The sequence below is a fragment of the Ranitomeya imitator genome, chromosome 2, assembly GCF_032444005.1.
Source record: "Ranitomeya imitator isolate aRanImi1 chromosome 2, aRanImi1.pri, whole genome shotgun sequence".
In the NCBI taxonomy this organism is placed as follows: domain Eukaryota; kingdom Metazoa; phylum Chordata; class Amphibia; order Anura; family Dendrobatidae; genus Ranitomeya; species Ranitomeya imitator.
The window spans coordinates 274341794-274367996 of record NC_091283.1 but is presented as its reverse complement, the minus strand read 5'-3'; the positions used below and the strand labels follow the sequence as shown (position 1 = coordinate 274367996).

General features: G+C 48.3%; 2 protein-coding genes across 3 annotated transcripts in view; one reads left to right on the top strand and one right to left on the bottom strand.

Moving 5' to 3' along the window:
- TBCD (tubulin folding cofactor D) overlaps nucleotides 1-1911 on the bottom strand; it is a 118489-nt gene extending 116578 nt beyond the window's left edge. The window contains exons 1-2 of the mRNA XM_069749271.1: nucleotides 1751-1911; nucleotides 36-212 (exon numbers count right to left, since the gene is read on the bottom strand). Coding sequence (XP_069605372.1) covers nucleotides 36-210 — 175 coding nt within the window. The 5' untranslated portion in view covers nucleotides 211-212; nucleotides 1751-1911. The remainder of the gene's footprint in view (nucleotides 1-35; nucleotides 213-1750) is intronic.
- On the top strand, nucleotides 1905-25813 carry LOC138663135 (E3 ubiquitin/ISG15 ligase TRIM25-like). Of its 2 annotated transcripts, none has more exons than XM_069749272.1 (2): nucleotides 1905-2062; nucleotides 22943-25813. In XM_069749272.1, exon 2 carries the CDS (start codon nucleotides 23171-23173, stop codon nucleotides 24746-24748), a length of 1578 nt encoding a protein of 525 aa, XP_069605373.1. In that variant the 5' UTR covers nucleotides 1905-2062; nucleotides 22943-23170; the 3' UTR covers nucleotides 24749-25813. The 2 variants fall into 2 exon arrangements, with proteins under 2 accessions (XP_069605373.1, XP_069605374.1); XM_069749273.1 differs by lacking the exon at nucleotides 1905-2062 and adding an exon at nucleotides 20721-20753.
- Nucleotides 25814-26203: the final 390 nt, after the last annotated feature.

Genomic DNA, 26203 nt, shown 5'->3' with positions numbered 1-26203 from the left:
CGTCTTCTGCCTACTTGCTGATGGTTTCTGCTCACCTATGAACCTCTGTGTGCAGACCTCCCGGCTGACGAGCTCCTCACATATGTCCCGCAGGCTGGTGATCAGATCTCGGATCTCCGTGCTCTCATTGAACGACTCCAGGATGTTTCCGCTGGACACCGTCTCTGGCCCCCCGTCCTCCTCTCGCTCAGAACCGTCGGCGGCCATCATGTCTGGAAAGAGGAGAATAATGGAGACCACTGAGGATGTGTGGGGTGGAGAGCAGTATATATAAAGACATGTCAGGGAGGAGAGCAGTATATACACAGACGTGCCGGGGGAGGAGAGCAGTATATACACAGACGTGACAGGGGAGGAGAGCAATATATATACCAGGGGTCCCCAACTCCAGGCCTCGAGGGCCGCCAACAGTGCAGGTTTTCAGGATTTCTTTAGTATTGCATCGGTGGTAATGTGATCATCTGCACAGGTGATGATTCCAACCCCTGTGCAATACTAAGGAAATCATGAAAACCTGCACTGTTGGCGGCCCTCGAGGCCTGGAGTTGGGGACCACTGATATATACAGACGTGCCGGGGAGGAGAGCAGTATATATACAGACGCGTCGGGGGAGGAGAGCAGTATATATACAGACGTTCTGGGGGAGGAGAGCAGTACATACACAGACGCGTCGGGGGAGGAGAGCAGTACATATACAGACGCGTCGGGGGAGGAGAGCAGTACATATACAGACGCGTCGGGGGAGGAGAGCAGTACATATACAGACGCCTCAGGGGAGGAGAGCAGTACATATACAGACGCCTCGGGGGAGGAGAGCAGTACATATACAGACGCCTCGGGGGAGGAGAGCAGTACATATACAGACGCCTCAGGGGAGAAGAGCAGTACATATACAGACGCCTCGGGGGAGGAGAGCAGTACATATACAGACGCCTCGGGGGAGGAGAGCAGTACATATACAGACGCGTCGGGGGAGGAGAGCAGTACATATACAGACGCGTCGGGGGAGGAGAGCAGTACATATACAGACGCGTCGGGGAGGAGAGCAGTATATATACAGACGCGTCGGGGGAGGAGAGCAGTACATATACAGACGCCTCAGGGGAGAAGAGCAGTACATATACAGACGCCTCGGGGGAGGAGAGCAGTACATATACAGACGCCTCGGGGGAGGAGAGCAGTACATATACAGACGCGTCGGGGGAGGAGAGCAGTACATATACAGACGCGTCGGGGAGGAGAGCAGTACATATACAGACGCGTCGGGGGAGGAGAGCAGTACATATACAGACGCGTCGGGGAGGAGAGCAGTACATATACAGACGCGTCGAGGGAGGAGAGCAGAACATATACAGACGCGTCGGGGAGGAGAGCAGTACATATACAGACGCGTCGGGCAGGAGAGCAGAACATATACAGACGCGTCGGGGGAGGAGAGCAGAACATATACAGACGCGTCGGGCAGGAGAGCAGTACATATACAGACGCGTCGGGGGAGGAGAGCAGTATATATACAGACGCGTCGGGGGAGGAGAGCAGCATATATACAGACGTGCCGGGGGAGGAGAGCAGTATATATACAGACGTGTCGGGGGAGGAGAGCAGTATATATACAGACGTGTCGGGGGAGGAGAGCAGTATATATACAGGGGTGGGGATTCAGACAATGGAGGGCGTCGCGGCCACTTGTGGAGACGCTGCACGCTACACAGGGATTATATAGTGGAGGGGGGTCCATTATGTACCTACCTTAGGGGGTGTCGCAGTGTCTTGGTTTTGTCCGGTCGCGCTGCGCACCACGTGACTCGTCGGTCTCCTAGCGCCTCTGACAGCAGCAGAACGACAACTACGTGCAGCGAGGAGGGACAGAACAGCTTGGCGCAGAGCAGAAATGTCTGCGGCTGCGCGTCACAGCGATGCTCAGCTCCGGGGCCTAAGGTGATATCACCGGCTCAGACACTGTGTGACGTCACCGCTTGTCGTCATCAAATTTGGCGCCATTTCGAACAAGAACTTAATAATAAGGACAAGAAAGGAGCAGTCGCCCCCAGCGACCAATCGGTAACATTTTTTTGATTTCCAACTGGTTTTAGAAATGAGAGATGTAACCTGATTGGTTGGTTTTGGCTTGTGTCCCTACAGGGTATAATTAGAGATATCTCCTCAGAATTGCTCCGATAACTGACGGGGGACAGAGCACGGGTCTAACGTGTCTGTACATCATCACCTCAGCATTATACTGTCAGCTATCTATGTAGTTATATATTGTGGTGTGTTCCCGATATACGGTGCTCCTGTGGGGTGTTCCCGGTATACGGTGCTCCTGTGAGGTGTTCCCGGTATACGGTGCTCCTGTGGGGTGCTCCCGGTATACGGAGGCTCCTGTGAGGTATTCCCGGTATACGGTGCTCCGGTGAGGTGTTCCCGGTATACGGTGCTCCTGTGGGGTGTTCCCGGTATACGGTGCTCCTGTGGGGTGTTCCCGGTATACGGTGCTCCTGTGGGGTGTTCCCGGTATACGGTGCTCCTGTGGGGTGTTCCCGGTATACGGTGCTCCTGTGGGGTGTTCCCGGTATACGGTGCTCCTGTGGGGTGTTCCCGGTATACGGTGCTCCTGTGAGGTGTTCCCGGTATACGGTGCTCCTGTGGGGTGTTCCCGGTATACGGTGCTCCTGTGAGGTGTTCCTGGTATACGGTGCTCCTGTGGGGTGTTCCCGGTATACGGTGCTCCTGTGGGGTGTTCCCGGTATACGGTGCTCCTGTGGGGTGTTCCCGGTATACGGTGCTCCTGTGGGGTGTTCCCGGTATACGGAGGCTCCTGTGGGGTGTTCCCGGTATACGGCGCTCCTGTGGGGTGTTCCCGGTATACGGCGCTCCTGTGGGGTGTTCCCGGTATACGGTGCTCCTGTGGGGTGCTCCCGGTATACGGTGGTCCTGTGAGGTGTTCCCGGTATACGGTGCTCCTGTGAGGTGTTCCCGGTGTACGGTGCTCCTGGTATACGGTGCTCCTGTGGGGTGCTCCCGGTATACGGTGCTCCTGTGAGGTGTTCCCGGTATACGGTGCTCCTGTGAGGTGCTCCTGTGGGGTGCTTCCGGTATACGGTGCTCCTGTGGGGTGTTCCCGGTATACGGTGCTCCTGTGAGGTGCTCCTGTGGGGTGCTCCCGGTATACGGTGGCTCCTGTGGGGTGCTCCCGGTATGCGGTGCTCCTGTGAGGTGTTCTCGGTATACGGTGCTCCTGTGGGGTGTTCCCGGTTTACGGTGCTCCTGTGGAGTGCTCCCGGTATACGGTGCTCCTGTGGTGTGTTCCCGGTTCCCTGTGGGGTGCTCCCAGTATACGGTGCTCCTGTGAGGTGTTCCCGGTATACGGTGCTCCTGTGGGGTGTTCCCGGTTTACGGTGCTCCTGTGGAGTGCTCCCGGTATACGGAGGCTCCTGTGAGGTGTTCCTGGTATACAGAGGCTCCTGTGAGGTGTTCCCGGTATACGGTGCTCCTGTGAGGTGCTCCCGGTACACGGCTGCTCCTGTGGGGTGTTTCCGGTATACGGTGCTCCTGTGGGGTGTTCCCGGTATACGGTGCTCCTGTGGGGTGTTCCCGGTATACGTTGCTCCTGTGGAATGTTCCTGGTATACGGTGGCTCCTGTGGGGTGCTCCCGGTATGCGGTGCTCCTGTGAGGTGTTCTCGGTATACGGTGCTCCTGTGGGGTGTTCCCGGTATACGGCGCTCCTGTGGGGTGTTCCCGGTATACGGCGCTCCTGTGGGGTGTTCCCGGTATACGGTGCTCCTGTGGGGTGCTCCCGGTATACGGTGGTCCTGTGAGGTGTTCCCGGTATACGGTGCTCCTGTGAGGTGTTCCCGGTGTACGGTGCTCCTGGTATACGGTGCTCCTGTGGGGTGCTCCCGGTATACGGTGCTCCTGTGAGGTGTTCCCGGTATACGGTGCTCCTGTGAGGTGCTCCTGTGGGGTGCTTCCGGTATACGGTGCTCCTGTGGGGTGTTCCCGGTATACGGTGCTCCTGTGAGGTGCTCCTGTGGGGTGCTCCCGGTATACGGTGGCTCCTGTGGGGTGCTCCCGGTATGCGGTGCTCCTGTGAGGTGTTCTCGGTATACGGTGCTCCTGTGGGGTGTTCCCGGTTTACGGTGCTCCTGTGGAGTGCTCCCGGTATACGGTGCTCCTGTGGTGTGTTCCCGGTTCCCTGTGGGGTGCTCCCAGTATACGGTGCTCCTGTGAGGTGTTCCCGGTATACGGTGCTCCTGTGGGGTGTTCCCGGTTTACGGTGCTCCTGTGGAGTGCTCCCGGTATACGGAGGCTCCTGTGAGGTGTTCCTGGTATACAGAGGCTCCTGTGAGGTGTTCCCGGTATACGGTGCTCCTGTGAGGTGCTCCCGGTACACGGCTGCTCCTGTGGGGTGTTTCCGGTATACGGTGCTCCTGTGGGGTGTTCCCGGTATACGGTGCTCCTGTGGGGTGTTCCCGGTATACGTTGCTCCTGTGGAATGTTCCTGGTATACGGAGGCTCCTGTGAGGTGTTCCCGGTATACAGCTGCTCCTGTGTGGTGTTCCCGGTATACGGTGCTCCTGTGGGGTGTTCCCGATATACGGTACTCCTGTGGGGTGTTCCCGGTATACGGTGCTCCTGTGGGGTGTTCCCGATATACGGTGCTCCTGTGGGGTGTTCCCGGTATACGGTGCTCCTGTGGGGTGTTCCCGGTATACGGTGCTCCTGTGAGGTGTTCCCGGTATACGGTGCTCCTGTGGGGTGTTCCCGGTATACGGTGCTCCTGTGGGGTGTTCCCGGTATACGGTGCTCCTGTGGGGTGTTCCCGGTATACGGTGCTCCTGTGGGGTGCTCCCGGTATACGGAGGCTCCTGTGAGGTGTTCCCGGTATACGGCGCTCCTGTGGGGTGTTCCCGGTATACGGCGCTCCTGTGGGGTGTTCCCGGTATACGGCGCTCCTGTGGGGTGTTCCCGGTATACGGCGCTCCTGTGGGGTGTTCCCGGTATACGGTGCTCCTGTGGGGTGCTCCCAGTATACGGTGCTCCTGTGAGGTGTTCCCGGTATACGGTGCTCTTGTGAGGTGTTCCCGGTGTACGGTGCTCCTGGTATACGGTGCTCCTGTGGGGTGCTCCCGGTATACGGTGCTCCTGTGAGGTGTTCCCGGTATACGGTGCTCCTGTGAGGTGCTCCTGTGGGGTGCTTCCGGTATACGGTGCTCCTGTGGGGTGTTCCCGGTATACGGTGCTCCTGTGAGGTGCTCCTGTGGGGTGCTCCCAGTATACGGTGGCTCCTGTGGGGTGCTCCCGGTATGCGGTGCTCCTGTGAGGTGTTCTCGGTATACGGTGCTCCTGTGGGGTGTTCCCGGTTTACGGTGCTCCTGTGGAGTGCTCCCGGTATACGGTGCTCCTGTGGTGTGTTCCCGGTTCCCTGTGGGGTGCTCCCGGTATACGGTGCTCCTGTGAGGTGTTCCCGGTATACGGTGCTCCTGTGGGGTGTTCCCGGTTTACGGTGCTCCTGTGGAGTGCTCCCGGTATACGGAGGCTCCTGTGAGGTGTTCCTGGTATACAGAGGCTCCTGTGAGGTGTTCCCGGTATACGGTGCTCCTGTGAGGTGCTCCCGGTACACGGCTGCTCCTGTGGGGTGTTTCCGGTATACGGTGCTCCTGTGGGGTGTTCCCGGTATACGGTGCTCCTGTGGGGTGTTCCCGATATACGGTACTCCTGTGGGGTGTTCCCGGTATACGGTGCTCCTGTGGGGTGTTCCCGATATACGGTGCTCCTGTGGGGTGTTCCCGGTATACGGTGCTCCTGTGGGGTGTTCCCGGTATACGGTGCTCCTGTGAGGTGTTCCCGGTATACGTTGCTCCTGTGGAATGTTCCCGGTATACGGTGCTCCTGTGGGGTGTTCCCGGTATACGGTGCTCCTGTGAGGTGTTCCCGGTATACGGTGCTCCTGTGAGGTGTTCCCGGTATACATAGTTACAAAGTAACATAGTTATTAGGCCGGCGTCACACACAGCGTATGAAAATACGGTCTGTATATTACGGCCGTAATACGCTGAAAAGTCCCGAAAATAGTGGTCCGTAGCTCCTCCGTAGGCAGGGTGTGTCACCGTTTTTTGCGCATGGCATCCTCCGTATGTAATCTGTATGGCAGCCGTAATGCGTGTTTTTATCGCAGGCTTGCAAAACCGACATACGGCTAGACAAGGGATCCATGTTTAAAAAAAAAAAAAACAACAACATATATACTGTCTATATACAGTTAGGGCCAGAAATATTTGGACAGTGACACAAGTTTTGTTATTTTAGCTGTTTACAAAAACGTGTTCAGAAATACAATTATATATATAATATGGGCTGAAAGTGCACACTCCCAGCTGCAATATGATAGTTTCCACATCCAAATCGGAGAAAGGGTTTAGGAATCATAGCTCTGTAATGCATAGCGTCCTCTTTTTCAAGGGACCAAAAGTAATTGGACAATGGACTCTAAGGGCTGCAATTAACTCTGAAGGCGTCTCCCTCGTTAACCTGTAATCAATGAAGTAGTTAAAAAGTCAGGGGTGGATTCCAGGTGTGTGGTTTTGCATTTGGAAGCTGTTGCTGTGAGCAGACAACATGCGGTCAAAGGAACTCTCAATTGAGGTGAAGCAGAACATCCCGAGGCTGAAAAAAAAGAAAAAATCCATCAGAGAGATAGCAGACATGCTTGGAGTAGCAAAATCAACAGTTGGGTACATTCTGAGAAAAAAGGAATTGACTGGTGAGCTTGGGAACTCAAAAAGGCCTGGGCGTCCACGGATGACAACAGTGGTGGATGATCGCCGCATACTTAATTTGGTGAAGAAGAACCCGTTCACAACATCAACTGAAGTCCAGAACACTCTCAGTGAAGTAGGTGTATCTGTCTCTAAGTCAACAGTAAAGAGAAGACTCCATGACAGTAAATACAAAGGGTTCACATCTAGATGCAAACCATTCATCAATACCAAAAATAGACAGGCCAGAGTTAAATTTGCAGAAAAACACCTCAAGAAGCCAGCTCAGTTCTGGAAAAGTATTCTATGGACAGATGAGACAAAGATCAACCTGTACCAGAATGATGGGAAGAAAAAAGTTTGGAGAAGAAAGGGAACGGCACATGATCCAAGGCACACCACATCCTCTGTAAAACATGGTGGAGGCAACGTGATGGCATGGGCATGCATGGCTTTCAATGGCACTGGGTCACTTGTGTTTATTGATGACATAAGAGCAGACAAGAGTAGCCGGATGAATTCTGAAGTGTACCGGGATATACTTTCAGCCCAGATTCAGCCAAATGCTGCAAAGTTGATTGGACGGCGCTTCATAGTACAGATGGACAATGACCCCAAGCATACAGCCAAAGCTACCCAGGAGTTCATGAGTGCCAAAAAGTGGAACATTCTGCAATGGCCAAGTCAATCTCCAGATCTAAACCCAATTGAGCATGTATTTCACTTGCTCAAATCCAGACTTAAGACGGAAAGACCCACAAACAAGCAAGACCTGAAGGCTGCGGCTGTAAAGGCCTGGCAAAGCATTAAGAAGGAGGAAACCCAGCGTTTGGTGATGTCCATGGGTTCCAGACTTAAGGCAGTGATTGCCTCCAAAGGATTTGCAACAAAATATTGAAAATAAAAATATTTTGTTTGGGTTATGTTTATTTGTCCAATTACTTTTGACCTCCTAAAATGTGGAGTGTTTGTAAAGAAATGTGTACAATTCCTACATTTTCTATCAGATATTTTTGTTCAACCCTTCAAATTAAACGTTACAATCTGCACTTGAATTCTGTTCATAAACACTGAGAAACAACACGATCAAAAAGCACCCAGAATACTTATATTCAGAAATATATAAATATAATTTTATTAATTAAATACAATAATACCAGGATATTTGGCCAAGAGGCCAATGAGGAGTGGAGGATTGTAAGTAACAATGTGCACGTAGGAAACGCAAGGGGGCACTACTGAGGATACAATATACAAAGGCAATGTCCATAAAGTATTGGGAAAATACCCATTACCAGCAAATACAATCATAGACACATATATATAACGTGTACCCATCCCACTTAATCCGCCATAAAATGAATATCATAGTCACTATATCAAACTAATAATAAATAATGGCAGAGTAGAATGCGCCGAAACGCGCGTCGGGGTGGGTGCACTCGGCGGATACGCTCCTTTCCAGCTTTACTCAGGTATAGTGTCTGTTGCATTCTACTCTGCCATTATTTATTATTAGTTTGATATAGTGACTATGATATTCATTTTATGGCGGATTAAGTGGGATGGGTACACGTTATATATATGTGTCTATGATTGTATTTGCTGGTAATGGGTATTTTCCCAATACTTTATGGACATTGCCTTTGTATATTGTATCCTCAGTAGTGCCCCCTTGCGTTTCCTACGTGCACATTGTTACTTACAATCCTCCACTCCTCATTGGCCTCTTGGCCAAATATCCTGGTATTATTGTATTTAATTAATAAAATTATATTTATATATTTTTGAATATAAGTATTCTGGGTGCTTTTTGATCGTGTTGTTTCTCAGTGTTTATGCTCATTATTGTGCGACTTCTCCCAATATGAGTTCCAATGTAACCCATATTTACTCAACTCTTTGACATTAATTTCATTATATGGTATATATAATTTTGGGTTCTTTATCTCCATGAAGTTGTTACTTACTTGAATTCTGTTGTAGAGGTTTCATTTCAAATCCAATGTGGTGGCATGCAGAGCCCAACTCGCGAAAATTGTGTCACTGTCCAAATATTTCTGGCCTTAACTGTGTGTGTGTATGTGTATATATATATATATATATACAGTGGGGCAAAAAAGTATTTAGTCAGTCAGCAATAGTGCAAGTTCCACCACTTAAAAAGATGAGAGGTGTCTGTAATTTACATCATAGGTAGACCTCAACTATGGGAGACAAACTGAGAAAAAAAAATCCAGACAATCACATTGTCTGTTTTTTTATCATTTTTTTTGCATATTATGGTGGAAAATAAGTATTTGGTCAGAAACAAACAATCAAGATTTCTGGCTCTCACAGACCTGTAACTTCTTCTTTAAGAGTCTCCTCTTTCCTCCACTCATTACCTGTAGTAATGGCACCTGTTTAAACTTGTTATCAGTATAAAAAGACACCTGTGCACACCCTCAAACAGTCTGACTCCAAACTCCACTATGGTGAAGACCAAAGAGCTGTCAAAGGACGCCAGAAACAAAATTGTAGCCCTGCACCAGGCTGGGAAGACTGAATCTGCAATAGCCAACCAGCTTAGAGTGAAGAAATCAACAGCGGGAGCAATAATTAGAAAATGGAAGACATGCAAGACCACTGATAATCTCCCCCGATCTGGGGCTCCACGCAAAATCCCACCCTGTGGGGTCAGAATGATCACAAGAACGGTGAGCAAAAATCCCAGAACCACGCGGGGGGACCTAGTGAATGAACTGCAGAGAGCTGGGACCAATGTAACAAGGCCTACCATAAGTAACACACTACGCCACCATGGACTCAGATCCTGCAGTGCCAGACGTGTCCCACTGCTTAAGCCAGTACATTTCCGGGCCCGTCTGAAGTTTGCTAGAGAGCATTTGGATGATCCAGAGGAGTTTTGGGAGAATGTCCTATGGTCTGATGAAACCAAACTGGAACTGTTTGGTAGAAACACAACTTGTCGTGTTTGGAGGAAAAAGAATACTGAGTTGCATCCATCAAACACCATACCTACTGTAAAGCATGGTGGTGGAAACATCATGCTTTGGGGCTGTTTCTCTGCAAAGGGGCCAGGACGACTGATCCGGGTACATGAAAGAATGAATGGGGCCATGTATCGTGAGATTTTGAGTGCAAACCTCCTTCCATCAGCAAGGGCATTGAAGATGAAACGTGGCTGGGTCTTTCAACATGACAATGATCCAAAGCACACCGCCAGGGCAACGAAGGAGTGGCTTCGTAAGAAGCATTTCAAGGTCCTGGAGTGGCCTAGCCAGTCTCCAGATCTCAACCCTATAGAAAACCTTTGGAGGGAGTTGAAAGTCCGTGTTGCCAAGCAAAAAGCCAAAAACATCACTGCTCTAGAGGAGATCTGCATGGAGGAATGGGCCAACATACCAACAACAGTGTGTGGCAACCTTGTGAAGACTTACAGAAAACGTTTGACCTCTGTCATTGCCAACAAAGGATATATTACAAAGTATTGAGATGAAATTTTGTTTCTGACCAAATACTTATTTTCCACCATAATATGCAAATAAAATGTTAAAAAAACAGACAATGTGATTTTCTGGATTTTTTTTTCTCAGTTTGTCTCCCATAGTTGAGGTCTACCTATGATGTAAATTACAGACGCCTCTCATCTTTTTAAGTGGTGGAACTTGCACTATTGCTGACTGACTAAATACTTTTTTGCCCCACTGTATATATATATATATATATATATATATATATATATATATATATATATATATATATATATATATATATATATATATATATATATATGTGTCAGTAGACACATATATATTAATATTTCATACAGCGCGATATAGCCGAAAGCCGGTAATTCAGTTACCAGCTTTTGCTTTCTCCTTCCTAAACCCGACATGATATGAGACATGGTTTACATACAATAAACCATCTCATATCACCTTTTTTTTTGCATATTACACACTACTAATGTCAGTAGTGTGTCTATGCAAAATTTGGCCGTTCTACCTAGTAAATTAAGGGGTTAAATGGCGGAAAAAATTGGCTTGGGCTCCCGCACAATTATCTCCGCCAGAGTAGTAAAGCCAGTGACTGAGGGCAGATATTAATAGCCTGGAGAGGGTCCATGGTTATTGGGCCCCCCCCCTGGCTAAAAACATCTGCCCCCAGCCACCCCAGAAAAGGCACATCTGGAAGATGCGCCTATTCTGGCACTTGGCCACTCTCTTCCCATTCCCGTGTAGCGGTGGGATATGGGGTAATGAAGGGTTAATGCCACCTTGCTATTGTAAGGTGACATTAAGCCTAATTAATAATGGAGAGGCGTCAATTATGACACCTATCCATTATTAATCCAATACTAGTAAAGGGTTAAAAAAAACACAAACACATTATTAAAAATTATTTTAATTAAATAAAAACAAAGGTTGTTGTATTATTTTATTTAACGCCCAATCCAATCACTGAAGACCCTCGTTCTGGAAAAAAAAAAAAAAGATAATAAACCAACAATATACATACCTTCCGCAGATCTGTAAAGTCCAACGATGTAAATCCATCTGAAGGGGTTAAAATATTTTGCAGGCAGGAGTTCTGCTAATGCAGCGCTACGTCGGCCTGCAAAATCCCAGCGAATGAAGGTAAAGTAGGTCATTGACCTATATTTACCTGCATTTGTGGTGAGGCGTAATTGAATTACCGGCTTTAAAGCTGTCTAGCGCTGGAAGAAATATTAATATATATACATATATGTGTCTCACTGACATATATATATATACCGTATATACTCGAGTATAAGCCGACCCGAGTATAAGCCGACCCCCTAATTTTGCCACAAAAAACTGGGAAAACTTACTGACTCGAGTATAAGCCTAGGGTAGAAAATGCAGCGGTGAATTTCAAAAATAAAAATAGATGCTCCATACCGTTCATTATTGCCCCATAGATGCTCCATATACAACTGTGCTATATAGAATGCTCTGCACCGTTGATTATGGCCCCATAGATGCCCCTTATAATGCTGTGCCATATATGCTCTGCACCTTTGATTATGGCCCCATAGATGCCCCTTATAATGCTGTGCCATATATGCTCTGCACCTTTGATTATGGCCCCATAGGTGCTCCTTATAATGCTGTGCCCCATATATGCTCTGCACCTTTATGGCCCCATAGGTGCTCCTTATAATGCTGTGCCCCATTTATGCTCTGCACCTTTATGGCCCCATAGGTGCTCCTTATAATGCTGTGCCCCATATATGCTCTGCACCTTTATGGCCCCATAGGTGCTCCTTATAATGCTGTGCCCCATATATGCTCTGCACCTTTATGGCCCCATAGGTGCTCCTTATAATGCTGTGCCCCATATATGCTCTGCACCTTTATGGCCCCATAGGTGCTCCTTATAATGCTGTGCCCCATATATGCTCTGCACCTTTATGGCCCCATAGGTGCTCCTTATAATGCTGTGCCCCATATATGCTCTGCACCTTTATGGCCCCATAGGTGCTCCTTATAATGCTGTGCCCCTTATATGCTCTGCACCTTTATGGCCCCATAGGTGCTCCTTATAATGCTGTGCCCCATATATGCTCTGCACCTTTATGGCCCCATAGGTGCTCCTTATAATGCTGTGCCCCATATATGCTCTGCACCTTTATGGTCCCATAGGTGCTCCTTATAATGCTGTGCCCCATATATGCTCTGCACCTTTATGGCCCCATAGGTGCTCCTTATAATGCTGTGCCCCTTATATGCTCTGCACCTTTATGGCCCCATAGATGCTCCTTATAATGCTGTGCCCCTTATATGCTCTGCACCTTTATGGCCCCATAGGTGCTCCTTAGAATGCTGCTGGTGCTGCCATAAAAAAAAAAAAAAAATCCCATACTCACCTCTCTTCTCAGGACGCCGGCGCTTTCAATAATTACCTGCTCCTCTGCGGCTCCGTCTCCAGCACTGACGCTCAGCAGAGGGCGCGCACTGACTACGTCACAGCGCCCTCTAACCTGAGCGTCATTGCTAGAGGACGCTGCAGACGGAGCCGGAGCGAGGAGCAGGTAATTATAGCGCTGCGCTCCCCTTACCTGCTGCGGCGCGGTCCCTGCAGTCCCTGGCTTCTCCGGCGCTGCAGCTTCTTCCTGTAATTGAGCGGTCACATGGCACCGATCATTTACAGCAATGAATATGCGGCTCCTCCCCTATGGGGGTGGAGCTGCCTATTCATTTCTGTAATGAGCGGTGCCATGTGACCGCTCAGTGCAGGAAGAATCTGCAGCACCGGAGAAGCCAGGGACTGCAGGGACCGCGCTGGGAGCAGGTAAGTATGATTACACAGCCCCCGCTCCCCCTCCCCTGCTGACACCCGGGTATATGACTCGAGTATAAGCCGAGAGGGGGACTTTCAGCCCAAAAAAATGGGCTGAAAATCTCGGCTTATACTCGAGTATATACGGTATATATATATATATATATATATATATATATATATATATATATATATATATATATATATATATATATATATATATATATATATATATATATATATATATATATATATATATATACTAGATTGTGGCCCGATTCTAACGCATCGGGTATTCTAGAATATGCATGTCCCCGTAGTATATGGACAATGATGATTCCAGAATTCGCGGCAGACTGTGCCCGTCGCTGATTGGTCGAGGCAACCTTTATGACATCGTCGCCATGGCAACCATTATGACATCTACGTCGATACTGTGCCCGTTGCTGATTGGTCGAGGCCTGGCGGCCTCGACCAATCAGACGCGGGATGTCTACGTCCATTATGACATCATCGTCGCTGTGCCCGTCTCTGATTGGTCGAGGCCTGGCGGCCTCGACCAATGAGAGACGCGGGATTTCTACGCCGATGCTGTGCCCGTCGCTGATTGGGCGAGGCCTTGCGGCCTCGACCAATCAGAGAGGCAGGATTTCCAGGACAGACAGACTGAAAGACAGACAGACGGAAAAACCCTTAGACAATTATATATATAGATATATATATATATATATAGATAGATAGATATAGATATATATATATAGATATATATATATATATATATATAGATATATATACCTATTCTATGTGTACACATTTATTTATACCTATTCTACTGGAAGCTGTCAGTGTGATTTTACTGTACACCGCAATGAATTACCGGCTTTTTTCGCTAACACCCCTGCGTATTCCTCGCAAGTCACACTGCTGGTCCGTGTGTGATCCGTATTTTTGGGGCTTCCATAGACTTTCATTGACGTTTTATTTGCGCAATACGGTGACAAACGCAGCATGCTGCGATTTTCTACGGCCGTAGAAAGCCGTATAATACTGATCAGTTTAATACGGCAGATAGGAGCAGGGGCATAGAGAATAATTGTGCCGTATTTTTTGCGAGTTTTACGGACGTAGTTTCTGCGCTCTTACGTCCGTAAAACTCGCAAGTGTGACGCCGGCCTTAAGGTTGAAGGAAGACTTTAAGTCCATCTAGTTCAACCCATAGCCTAACCTAACATGCCCTAACATGTTGATCCAGAGGAAGGCAAAAAAAAAACCATGTGGCATATAGTAAGCTCCACATTGGGGAAAAAAAATCCTTCCCGACTCCACATACGTGGACTAGTTCCCTGGATCAACGCCCTATCAAGGAATCTAGTATATATACCCTGTAACATTATACTTTTCAAGAAAGGCATCCAGTCCCCTTTTAAATTTAAGTAATGAATCACTCATTACAATATCATACGGCAGAGAGTTCCATAGTCTCACTGCTCTTACAGTAAAGAATCCGCGTCTGTTATGCTTAAACCTTCTTTCCTCCAGATGTAGAGGATGCCCCCTTGTCCCTGTCTCAGGTCTATGATTAAAAAGATCATCAGAAAGGTCTTTGTACTGTCCCCTCATATATTTCTACATTAAAATAAGGTCACCCCTTAGTCTTCGTTTTTCCAAACTAAATAGCCCCAAGTGTAATAACCTATCTTGGTATTGCAGACCCTCAGTCCTCTAATAACCTTGGTCGCTCTTCTCTGCACCCGCTCTAGTTCAGCTATGTCTTTCTTATACACCGGAGACCAGAACTGTGCACAGTATTCTAAGTGTAGTCGAACCAGTGACTTGTATAGAGGTAAAATTATACCCGTCGGGTGTTCCAGGTATACGGTGCTCCTGTGGGGTGTTCCCGGTATACGGTGCTCCTTTTCGGCGTTCCCGGTATATGGTGCTCCTGTGGGGTGTTCCTGGTATACGGTGCTCCTGTGGGGTGTTCCTGGTATACGGTGCTCCTGTGGGGTGTTCCTGGTATACGGTGCTCCTGTGGGGTGTTCCTGGTATACGGTGCTCCTGTGGGGTGTTCCCAGTATACGGTGCTCCTGTGGGGTGTTCCCGGTATACGTTGCTCCTGTGGAATGTGCCCGGTATACGGAGGCTCCTGTGGGGTGTTCCTGGTATACGGTGCTCCTGTGGGGTGTTCCTGGTATACGGTGCTCCTGTGGGGTGTTCCTGGTATACGGTGCTCCTGTGGGGTATACCCGGTATACGGAGGCTCCTGTGGGGTGTTCTCGGTATACGATGGCTCCTGTGGGGTATACCCGGTATACGGAGGCTCCTGTGGGGTGTTCTCGGTATACGATGGCTCCTGTGGGGTATACCCGGTATACGGAAGCTCCTGTGGGGGTGTTCCCGGTATACGGAGGCTCCTGTGGGGTGTTCTGGTATACAGTGCTCCTGTGGGGTGTTCCTGGTATACAGTGCTCCTGTGGAGTGTTCCCGGTATATGGAGGCTCCTGTGGGGTGTTTCTGGTATACGGAGGCTCCTGTGGGGTGTTTCCGGTATACGGAGGCTCCTGTGGGGTGTTCCCGGTATACTGTGGCTCCTTTGGGGTGTTCTGGTATACGGAGGCTCCTGTGGGGTGTTCTCAGTATATGATGGCTCATGTGAGGTATACCCGGTATACGGAGGCTCCTGTGGGGGTGTTCCCGGTATACAGAGGCTCCTGTGGGGTGTTCCCGGTATACGGTGCTCCTGTGGGGTGTTCACGGTATATGGTGCTCCTGTGGGGTGTTCCTGGTATACAGTGCTCCTGTGGGGTGTTCCCGGTATACGGTGCTCTTGTGTGATGTTCCCGGTATATGGAGGCTCCTGTAGGGTGTTTCCGGTATACGGAGGCTCCTGTGGGGTGTTCCCGGTATACTGTGGCTCCTTTGGGGTGTTCCTGGTATACGGAGGCTCCTGTGGGGTGTTCTCAGTATACGATGGCTCCTGTGAGGTATACCCAGTATACGGAGGCTCCTGTGGGGTGTTCTCAGTATACAATGGCTCCTGTGGGGTGTTTCTGGTATAAGGAGGCTCCTGTGGGGTGTTCCCGGTATACGAGGCTCCTGTGGGGTGTTCCCGGTATACGGTGCTCCTGTGGGGTGTTCTCGGTATACGATGGCTCCTGTGGGGTATACCCGGTATACGGAAGCTCCTGTGGGGGTGTTCCCGGTATACGGAGGCTCCTGTGGGGTGTTCTGGTATACAGTGCTCCTGTGGGGTGTTCCTGGTATACAGTGCTCCTGTGGAGTGTTCCCGGTATATGGAGGCTCCTGTGGGGTGTTTCTGGTATACGGAGGCTCCTGTGGGGTGTTTCCGGTATACGGAGGCTCCTGTGGGGTGTTCCCGGTATACTGTGGCTCCTTTGGGGTGTTCTGGTATACGGAGGCTCCTGTGGGGTGTTCTCAGTATATGATGGCTCATGTGAGGTATACCCGGTATACGGAGGCTCCTGTGGGGGTGTTCCCGGTATACAGAGGCTCCTGTGGGGTGTTCCCGGTATACGGTGCTCCTGTGGGGTGTTCACGGTATATGGTGCTCCTGTGGGGTGTTCCTGGTATACAGTGCTCCTGTGGGGTGTTCCCGGTATACGGTGCTCTTGTGTGATGTTCCCGGTATATGGAGGCTCCTGTAGGGTGTTTCCGGTATACGGAGGCTCCTGTGGGGTGTTCCCGGTATACTGTGGCTCCTTTGGGGTGTTCCTGGTATACGGAGGCTCCTGTGGGGTGTTCTCAGTATACGATGGCTCCTGTGAGGTATACCCAGTATACGGAGGCTCCTGTGGGGTGTTCTCAGTATACAATGGCTCCTGTGGGGTGTTTCTGGTATAAGGAGGCTCCTGTGGGGTGTTCCCGGTATACGAGGCTCCTGTGGGGTGTTCCCGGTATACGGTGCTCCTGTGGGGTGTTCAAGGTATACGGTGCTCCTGTGGGGTGTTCCTGGTATACAGTGATACAGTGCTCCTGTGGGGTGTTCCTGGTATACAGTGCTCCTGTGGGGTGTTCCTGGTATACGGTGCTCCTGTGAGGTGTTTCTGGTATACGGAGGCTCCTGTGGGGTGTTTCTGGTATACGGAGGCTCCTGTGGGGTGTTCCTGGTATACTGTGGCTCCTTTGGGGTGTTCCTGGTATACGGAGGCTCCTGTGGGGTGTTCCCGGTATAATGTGGCTCCTGTGGGGTGTTCCTGGTATACGGAGTCTCCTGTGGGGTGTTCTCAGTATACGATGGCTCCTGTGGGGTGTTTCTGGTATAAGGAGGCTCCTGTGGGGTGTCTCGGTATACGGTGGACTACATTCCTTCATATGGTGGACTACACTTTTCTCATACCACAAGAACAGACAACAGAGCAGGTGGAGGCGTTGGTCTGCTCCTTTCACCCAAATGTACCTTCCAAGTTATCCCCCAAGTGCCCTCACTTGTCTTTCCTTCCTTTGAGGTCCATGCTGTCAGACTCTACGTCTCCTTCTCCATGCGAGTGGCGGTGGTGTATCGTCCTCCCGGCCCCTCTCATCAGTTCCTGGATCACTTTGCCACCTGGCTTCCATACTTTCTCTCCTGTGACACCCCCACCCTCATCATGGGTGATTTCAACATCCCCATTGCTTCTCCCCTCTCCCCATCTGCTTCTCACCTTTTATCTCTAACCTCCTCTTTCGGCCTCTCGCAGCATACTAACTCTCCAACGCATGAAGATCGAAACTCCCTCGACTTAGTCTTCTCCCGGCTTTGCTCAGTGGATGATTTCACAAATTCCTCTCTCCCGCTCTCTGACCACAACCTTATTTCATTCTCTATCAAGAACTGCCATCCCGCTCAGGTCACCCCCACTTTCCACACTTATAGAAACATACAGGCCATTAACACCCAGAAACTTATGAAGAACTTGCAGTCATCATTGGCCCCTATCTTCGCCATCTCATGTCCTGATTCTGCTCTGAAGCATTACAATGAAACCCTGCAAAGTGCCCTGGATGAAGCTGCACCTCCTATACATAAAACAACTCCGCACAGACGGCGACAACCATGGCACACGCTGCAAACACGTTTCCTACAGCGGTGTTCCAGGTGTGCCGAACGTCTGTGGAGAAAATCTAATCTACCCGAAGATTTCATCCATTATAAGTTCATGCTAAAAACATACAACTCTGCCCTTCAGCTCTCCAAACAAACCTATTTCAACACCCTTATCACCTCACTGTCCAATAACCCTAAACGTCTCTTTGACACTTTCCAGTCCCTACTCAACCCAAGAGTGCAGGCCCCAACCACGGATCTCCGCGCTGACGATCTGGCCAATTACTTCAAAGAAAAAATTGACCACATTCGACAGGAAATCATCTCCCAATCTCTTCATACCATGCACTCTCCTCCCTCCCCCACTGCATCTAGTTCACTCTCTGACTTTGAACCAGTTACAGAAGAAGAAGTAAGCAGGCTCCTTGCATCTTCTCGCCCAACCACTTGCACCAGTGACCCCATTCCGTCACATCTCCTCCAGTCCCTTTCCCCGGCTGTCACCTCTCACCTAACAAAAATATTCAACCTTTCTCTCACTTCCGGTATTTTTCCTTCCTCATTTAAGCATGCCATCATACATCCATTACTTAAAAAACCATCCCTCGATCAAAACTGTTATAGACCTGTCTCTAATCTTCCCTTCATCTCTAAACTCCTCGAACGCCTGGTCCACTCCCGTCTTACCCGCTATCTCTCAGATAACTCTCTTCTCGACCCTCTTCAATCTGGTTTCCGCTCTTTATACTCTACTGAAACTGCCCTCACTAAAGTCTCTAATGACCTACTAACAGCTAAATCTAATGGTCACTACTCCATGCTAATTCTCTTGGATCTCTCCGCAGCATTCAATACTGTGGATCATCAGCTCCTCCTCACTATGCTCCGCTCCATCGGCCTCAAGGACACCGCTCTCTCCTGGTTCTCCTCCTATCTCTCTAACCGCTCAATCGCTGTATCTTTTGCTGGTTCCTCCTCCTCTCACCTTCCCCTTACTGTTGGGGTTCCTCAAGGATCAGTCCTAGGCCCCCTCCTCTTCTCTTTGTATACTGCCCCTATTGGACAAACAATCAGTAGATTTGGTTTCCAGTACCATCTCTATGCTGACGACACCCAATTATACACTTCTCCTGTTATCACGCCAACCTTTTTAATAAACACCAGTGATTGTCTTACCGCTGTCTCTAACATCATGTCCTCCCTCTATCTGAAACTGAACCTGTCAAAAACTGAACTCCTCGTGTTTTCTCCCTCTATTAACCTACCTTTGTCTGATATTGCCATCTCTGTGTGTGGTTCAACCATTACTCCAAAGCAACATGCCCGCTGCCTTGGGGTCATACTTGATTCCGAGCTTTCATTCACCCCCCACATCCGATCACTGGCTCACTCTTCTTATCTGCATCTCAAAAACATTTCTAGAATTCGCCCTTTTCTTACTTTCGACTCTGCAAAAACTCTTACTGTTTCACTTATTCATTCTCGTCTGAACTATTGTAACTCTCTACTAATTGGCCTCCCTCTTACCAAACTTTCCCCTCTCCAATCTGTCCTGAATGCTGCAGCCAGGATCATATTCCTCACCAACCGTTACACCGATGCCTCTACCTTGTGCCAGTCATTACACTGGTTACCCATCTACTCAAGAATCCAGTACAAAACTACTACCCTCATCCACAAAGCACTCCATGGCTCAGCACCATCCTGCATCTCCTCTCTGGTCTCAGTCTACCACCCTACCCGTGCCCTCCGCTAATGACCTCAGGTTAGCATCCTCAATAATCAGAACCTCCCATTCCCGTCTCCAAGACTTTACACGTGCTGCGCCGATTCTTTGGAATGCACTACCTAGGTTAATAAGATTAATCCCCAATCCCCACAGATTTAAGCGTGCCCTAAAAACTCATTTGTTCAGATTGGCCTACAGCCTCAACGCATTAACCTAACTATCCCTGTGTGGCCCATTAAAAAAAAAAACAAAAAAAAAACCAACATAATCAGGTTCCTCACATCATGTTCTCATACCCTTTATGCATTTAATAGCCCTCTGGTCTGTACTGTTACTTATTTAGGCTGTTAACTGGTTCATGCAACTTTATATAAACAACCGATTCATACACTATGGCTGGTCCGAACAACGAAAGCAATTGTTACCATCCACCTCTCGTGTCTCTCCTTTTCCTCATAGTTTGTAGGCTTGCGAGCAGGGCCCTCATTCCTCTTGGTATCTATTTTGAACTGTGATTTCTGTTATGCTGTAATGTCTATTGTCTGTACAAGTCCCCTCTATAATTTGTAAAGCGCTGCGGAATATGTTGGCGCTATATAAATAAAATTACTATTATTATCATTACGGCGGCTCCTGTGGGTGTTTCCGGTATACGGCTGCTCTTGTGGGGTGTTCCCGGTTTACGACCCACTGATAGTCATATTACGTTACACATGAAACTTATTAGCTTTCGCTGTGCGAAATGTAAACCTACTTCATGTCACAGCCGGTCAGTCACCAGCAGAGGGCGGGCGTGTGCATAGAGGAGGGAAAGGAATGATGGGAACTGTAGTTTTAAGGGTATGAAAGTTGGAAACTGAAACTAAACTTTATGTCCACACCTCCTCTGGAGACAGAAGAGCAGGGACAGGTAGGAAAACAATGTTCGAGGGTTACAGAACTCGCTGAGGTTTTATAGCCAGGTTCTGGCCCAACTAGAGGATAACCTGCTGCCAATGTGCCCGATACAACAGGATGCCTTCACTGGGGAAGTCCTGGCCTCACCAGGAGGCAAAACATGCACAGTATTAGGCAGGTTTGTTTTTTTAACTCTTTAATGACCTGTGACATGTGTGGTGTGTGGAATAGACTGTGGAGATGAGCCCTTTCCATACCGGGCAGATGTCGGCTGTTTGATACAGTCACGACCTACCCGTAACATCAGACAGCCATTGCAGCTAGGCCTCTATATAACGTATGGATCTTTAAGTATGCCCTTGACTGCTATGACAACCCATTCGCATCCTGCGATCGCGTTACACGGCGGGTCTGTGAGCATCGGAAGTGATTACCCCTTCCTATTCTGTCACAGAAAGCTGCATCTAAGAGGCCCGCCCCCCATTAACATGCCACAATAGTTCCTGGCTACCCAACCAGGCCATGCAAACCTTCGCCTACTTGCGTCGTGTGTATTAGGTCGTAAAAATGACATCACACCAGACGTACTAATCAAAACGAGGCATTGAGTTCGACTATGGAGGTGGCCGCAGGACCAGGATCTTACAATTCTTTTTGCCTAACTCTGCTTTAATATGTCTTCTCACACCACCTTGATAGCCCAGCCTCCTCCTGCTCCAGTCCTGAGCATCTATGCAGATGGAGTACTGTGAACAATTGCTATCAAAACACATAGGCGCATGCGTTCATTTCTGGACGTCCAGGACCTGCGCAGGCGCAGATGAAAGCTTGGTTGAAAGTTGACCGATTCATTTTATTTGCACTTGCGCAGGTACCGAACAACTAAAAATTGGAAAGTATCTGGTACGCAGGCGCAGGCTCTCCCTGTGTCACCAGGTGGCAAGATACATTCCCGCCGCCGGATCTGTCCGCGCTTGCGCACATGCAGCAACGAGGCGCATTGATCCAATTTTGCCGCCGGACTTTGTCCATGCCTGCGCACAAGCAGCAATGAGACGCATTGATCTATCGCACAGGCGCATTCAACCCCGCACCAATGCTTCCGGTGTGTGACATCACACGCCGAAGCTGCTCCTGCTTCCGGCTTCTCACACCTGAGACCCAGGTAAACAAAATAGAAATGGCTTAAATAGCGCGGATATCATACAAGGAATATACTCACCTTGAGAAAGACACCTCTGTGTGTCGGAACGCGTGGGCTTCCACACTCCTTCATATACTGGCTGCACCGCTGCTCTAAGGGACCAGGGGGCGACCACTAAGTGACTGTAGAGGACTGTCTGGGGATAAGTATATGCTTTTTTCTCCCACTAAGTGGCTCTGGGCCAACCAATTGTGCACTCTATATAGATACTATTGATTCAAAATTGGGGCTGTGCCTGTATGAACATCTCTGGAGATCTAATCCTGGGTATAGCTAGAGATTTTATTATTTTTGTATGCACATTTGCCTTGTTTAAACACTAGTGGGTACAAGTGAATATACACTGCAGTATACTGGACCTAGCTCCTCTTGCTACATCTGGAATCATCAGTCTAGAGGCCCCAGGTTATATAGACAATATTGGTATATGTTATCTCAATGCAGCACTATTAGTAGGCATAAATCGGTGCAAAAATATTTTGTAATGCCAGAATATATGTTTACATAAATGTATTTCACATGTAATGGTGGTTTTTGTAACCATGGAGTTTTTTACTCGTTGGAGTAATTTTAACTGTTTTTAAATTGTGTGTAGCATTTCCTTGTAGAAATAAAATGTGATACTTTATTACAAACAAAAATTCTTTTGTGGAGTTCCAACCATAGTGGGCATGTGCTTTTTTCTTTCTTGTAAACTCTGAGGAACAACTAAAAATTGGCGCATGGTCAGTTGGTTGGCATGGAAGTTTTTGACAAACGTGTCATGGTGTACTGTGAATCGTAGAGAGTCCATGTACTAGCGCAGTGTGTTGGGTTGGAAGTGGCTGAAGGACATGTCACATCATGTCAGCCAACATTTTCAGGACAGGAGCTGAGTTCCTAACTGAGAAAAACCTAAGTTGATAGAGGCCAACTCCTTTATGATGACACCAAGACTGCTGTTAGTTGTTAATGACTTGTTGTTCCCAGATCATTTTAATCAGGAATCTTTATTTCAGGTCTGGCTACTGTGGATCGTGTATGGGAGAATTGCGTCAGCTGAATGAGTACGCAGCAAAAGAAGGAACAGGTGCCAGATCCGTTGAGTCTTGCTTCAACAGTCGTGTAAACAGTCTTGGATACATCTTCCAGGACGGAATTGTGCTAAAGGTGCATCGACAAGTCTTATAAGTTTTCATTGACACCTGGACAAGTCGAGCAACTTACAGCTGAATACTGTATTCATAATGGCTCTGGCTGATTTCCGAGAAGAACTGAACTGCTCTATCTGCCTAAATATCTATACAGATCCAGTCACCCTGAGATGTGGCCACAACTTCTGCTGGGTCTGCATTGACCGTGTACTGCTTACCCAGGAGACATCCGGTGTTTATTCCTGTCCTGACTGCAGAACCGAGTTTCCAGAGCGTCCAGCGTTGCACAAAACCATAGCACTCCGTAACATAGCTCAGAGTTTCCAGTCTAAACAGGAGGTTGAGGAAACTTATGGCATCTTGTGCACTTACTGTGAGTCCACTGTACCTGCCGTTAAAACCTGCCTACATTGTGAAGCTTCTTTATGCAACAAACACTTAAAAAAACACAGCAACTCGAACGATCACGTCCTAGTAGAACCCACCACGACTCTGGAGAATAGAAAATGTACTACACATAAGAAGATGCTAGAGTACTACTGCACCGAAGACTCCACTTGTATCTGCGTCACCTGCTGCCTAGTCGGAAAACACAAAGGACACGAGGTAGAACCAATTGACGAGGCATCTGAAAAAAAGAGAATAAAACTCAGAAACGACTTGGAGAAACTGACCTCAAAGCGAGTGGAGACTGTGAAACAAGTCCAAAACCTAGAAGGTCAAAAACAGAAAGTAAAAAAGAAGGCTTCCCGAGAATCGGAGAGGGTCAACTCACTGTTTAGAGAGATTAAGAAGCTTCTTGTAGAGCTAGAACAGAATGTTTTAGGTGAGATCTCAAGGCAGATGGATCAGGTGGAAACTGCAGTCTCTGAGCAAATCCAGCAGCTCGAATCACAGAAGGAAGAGTTGTCCAGGGAGATTTCCCACATTGAGGAGCTGTGTCTCCTGGCGGATCCATTAGCTCTCCTTCAAGAATATGAGAAATATGATTTACGTGGAGCTGCTGAAGAAGTTAATGAAGACCAAAAAGAAGACAGTAAATTGTCTGAATATGTGGGTGATCTGGATAAAAATGTAACCTCTTTGACATTACATACAGGTTTGGCAGATATAATGGCACATTTCAAGAAGGGTCTCCACATTGTGGAGGTTTCAGACCTCCTGCTAGATATCAACACAGTCGCCAGAGATGTTTGCATCTCAAGCGACCTGAAAACCGCTCGTTATTTGAGTAATCAGAAACATCCAGAATCTCCCGAGAGGTTTGAGGACTGTCAGGTTTTGAGCACCAGAACCTTTTCATCAGGCCGCCATTTCTGGGAAGTTGAAGTTAGCAAATCGGGGTACTGGATGATTGGGGTGTGTTACCCTAGTATAGGCCGAAAAGGGGATCAGTCGTACATTGGGAACAACGAGAAGTCCTGGTGTATATCCAGGTCCAAGTCAAAGAAGCATCATTATTCAGTGATGCATCACGGTAAGATTATCCATTTGCCTTGCAAGTTTTCCAGTCAGAGATTAGTGATATATCTGGATTACGAGGCTGGACAGTTGTCCTTTTACGAGCTATGTGAGCCGGTTAAACACCTGCATACTTTCACTGCCGCTTTTACCGAACCCCTTCATGCTGCCTTGTACATATGGACTGAATGGGTGGCGATCAGGAGCTAGATGGAAGGCTTTATTATAGAATTCAGGACTACAAAAATTTTCAGTCAGAAGATCCCATCAGTTGTAAGCTCGACACTTTACGAAATCCCAAGGGAACCACACACTTTGTGAAGAGACTGAAACCACTAAAACTAGCCTGAGATGCCCATTACTATCAACACAAAAGTGATACTAACCCTCAACGTCACACTTAAATTCGGAGAAATCGCTTGAGATTTGCGTTACAGATTTCCATCAATGGAAGAAATGGACACACAACGATGTCATCTTCTGGCGTGACTTATAAGTAGATATCTTGGATTGTTGAGGTTTTCTTCCATAAACGTGATATATACCTATCCACATGGGTGCTGGGGGCGTTACCACTGAGATGGAGGATCCTAAAGTACCCTGTGTGAATGGAGCAGTAGTGAGCATTTGCGACCACTGTCTATAGGAGTGGTGGTCACACATACTCACTATGGCACATTGGAGTCCCCGTTACTGGATCAGTAGGGATCTCTGCAGCAGGAAACCAAGTGATTACACATTTAAAGGGGTTGTCCAGCCTTGGGTTACAAGTCTGTAATCGTTCTACACTGACGAGCAAAAGGGTATCAATGCTTTGACCAGATGACTTTTAGGTTCCATATCTCACCATCCACTATTGCTTTGAACGTGAGACCACCATCATTTTATAGACAATCATCTTGGCTATCTCACACATAAATGTTCCTGATCAGTGTCACTAATCCTTCCGTGCTGCCACTATTTTGTCACGTACCCGCTCTCAGCACGCGACTTGGGGTTGCGCCTGCAAGGGTTAATCTATCTCCCCTCTCTCAATCCAGCATTCAACCTCTGTCCTATGCTGTAATGGGAGCATAAATCACACACCGACCCAGGCCACACACCCGCTCATACACGCTACCACCACTCACCGAACACACGGGCGATGAGTCCCGGAAATATTACTACTTCTGTCTACCACCCATAAGGATCAAACAGTTTAAGGCTATGGATTCTTTAGGACAGGCAAGGTTCAATTGAAGTTTTATGCTTTAATACAAAAGGTACAGTGCTTACAAATAAAAAGAATATCAAAATATGGTAATACAAAGACATACAGATATGCAAAACAGTATAAAATAAACAGGAGAAAGCTTATAGAAATAGCTGACTTGTAGTCTGCTTCTGCTCCCTGAGTGGGGTGAATATGAACTGGATCACATCAGCTAGGCTACCTCTCTGTGAACACCCCCCTTTGGGTGTAGGTCTAAATTATAGAGTCACCCTGGAGGTCAGATTTCTAGATCAGCCCCTCATGTTGATATTATAATTGCTTGTCTCTGATTGGACCATGGCCACTCCACCAATGAATATATCATTTTCTTCTGGGATTCCCTGTGTCAAAGTTTCTCACAGATAGATGGTGTCAGGCTGTAATTGACATGTCTCTTCAAAAGAGCCGAAGGT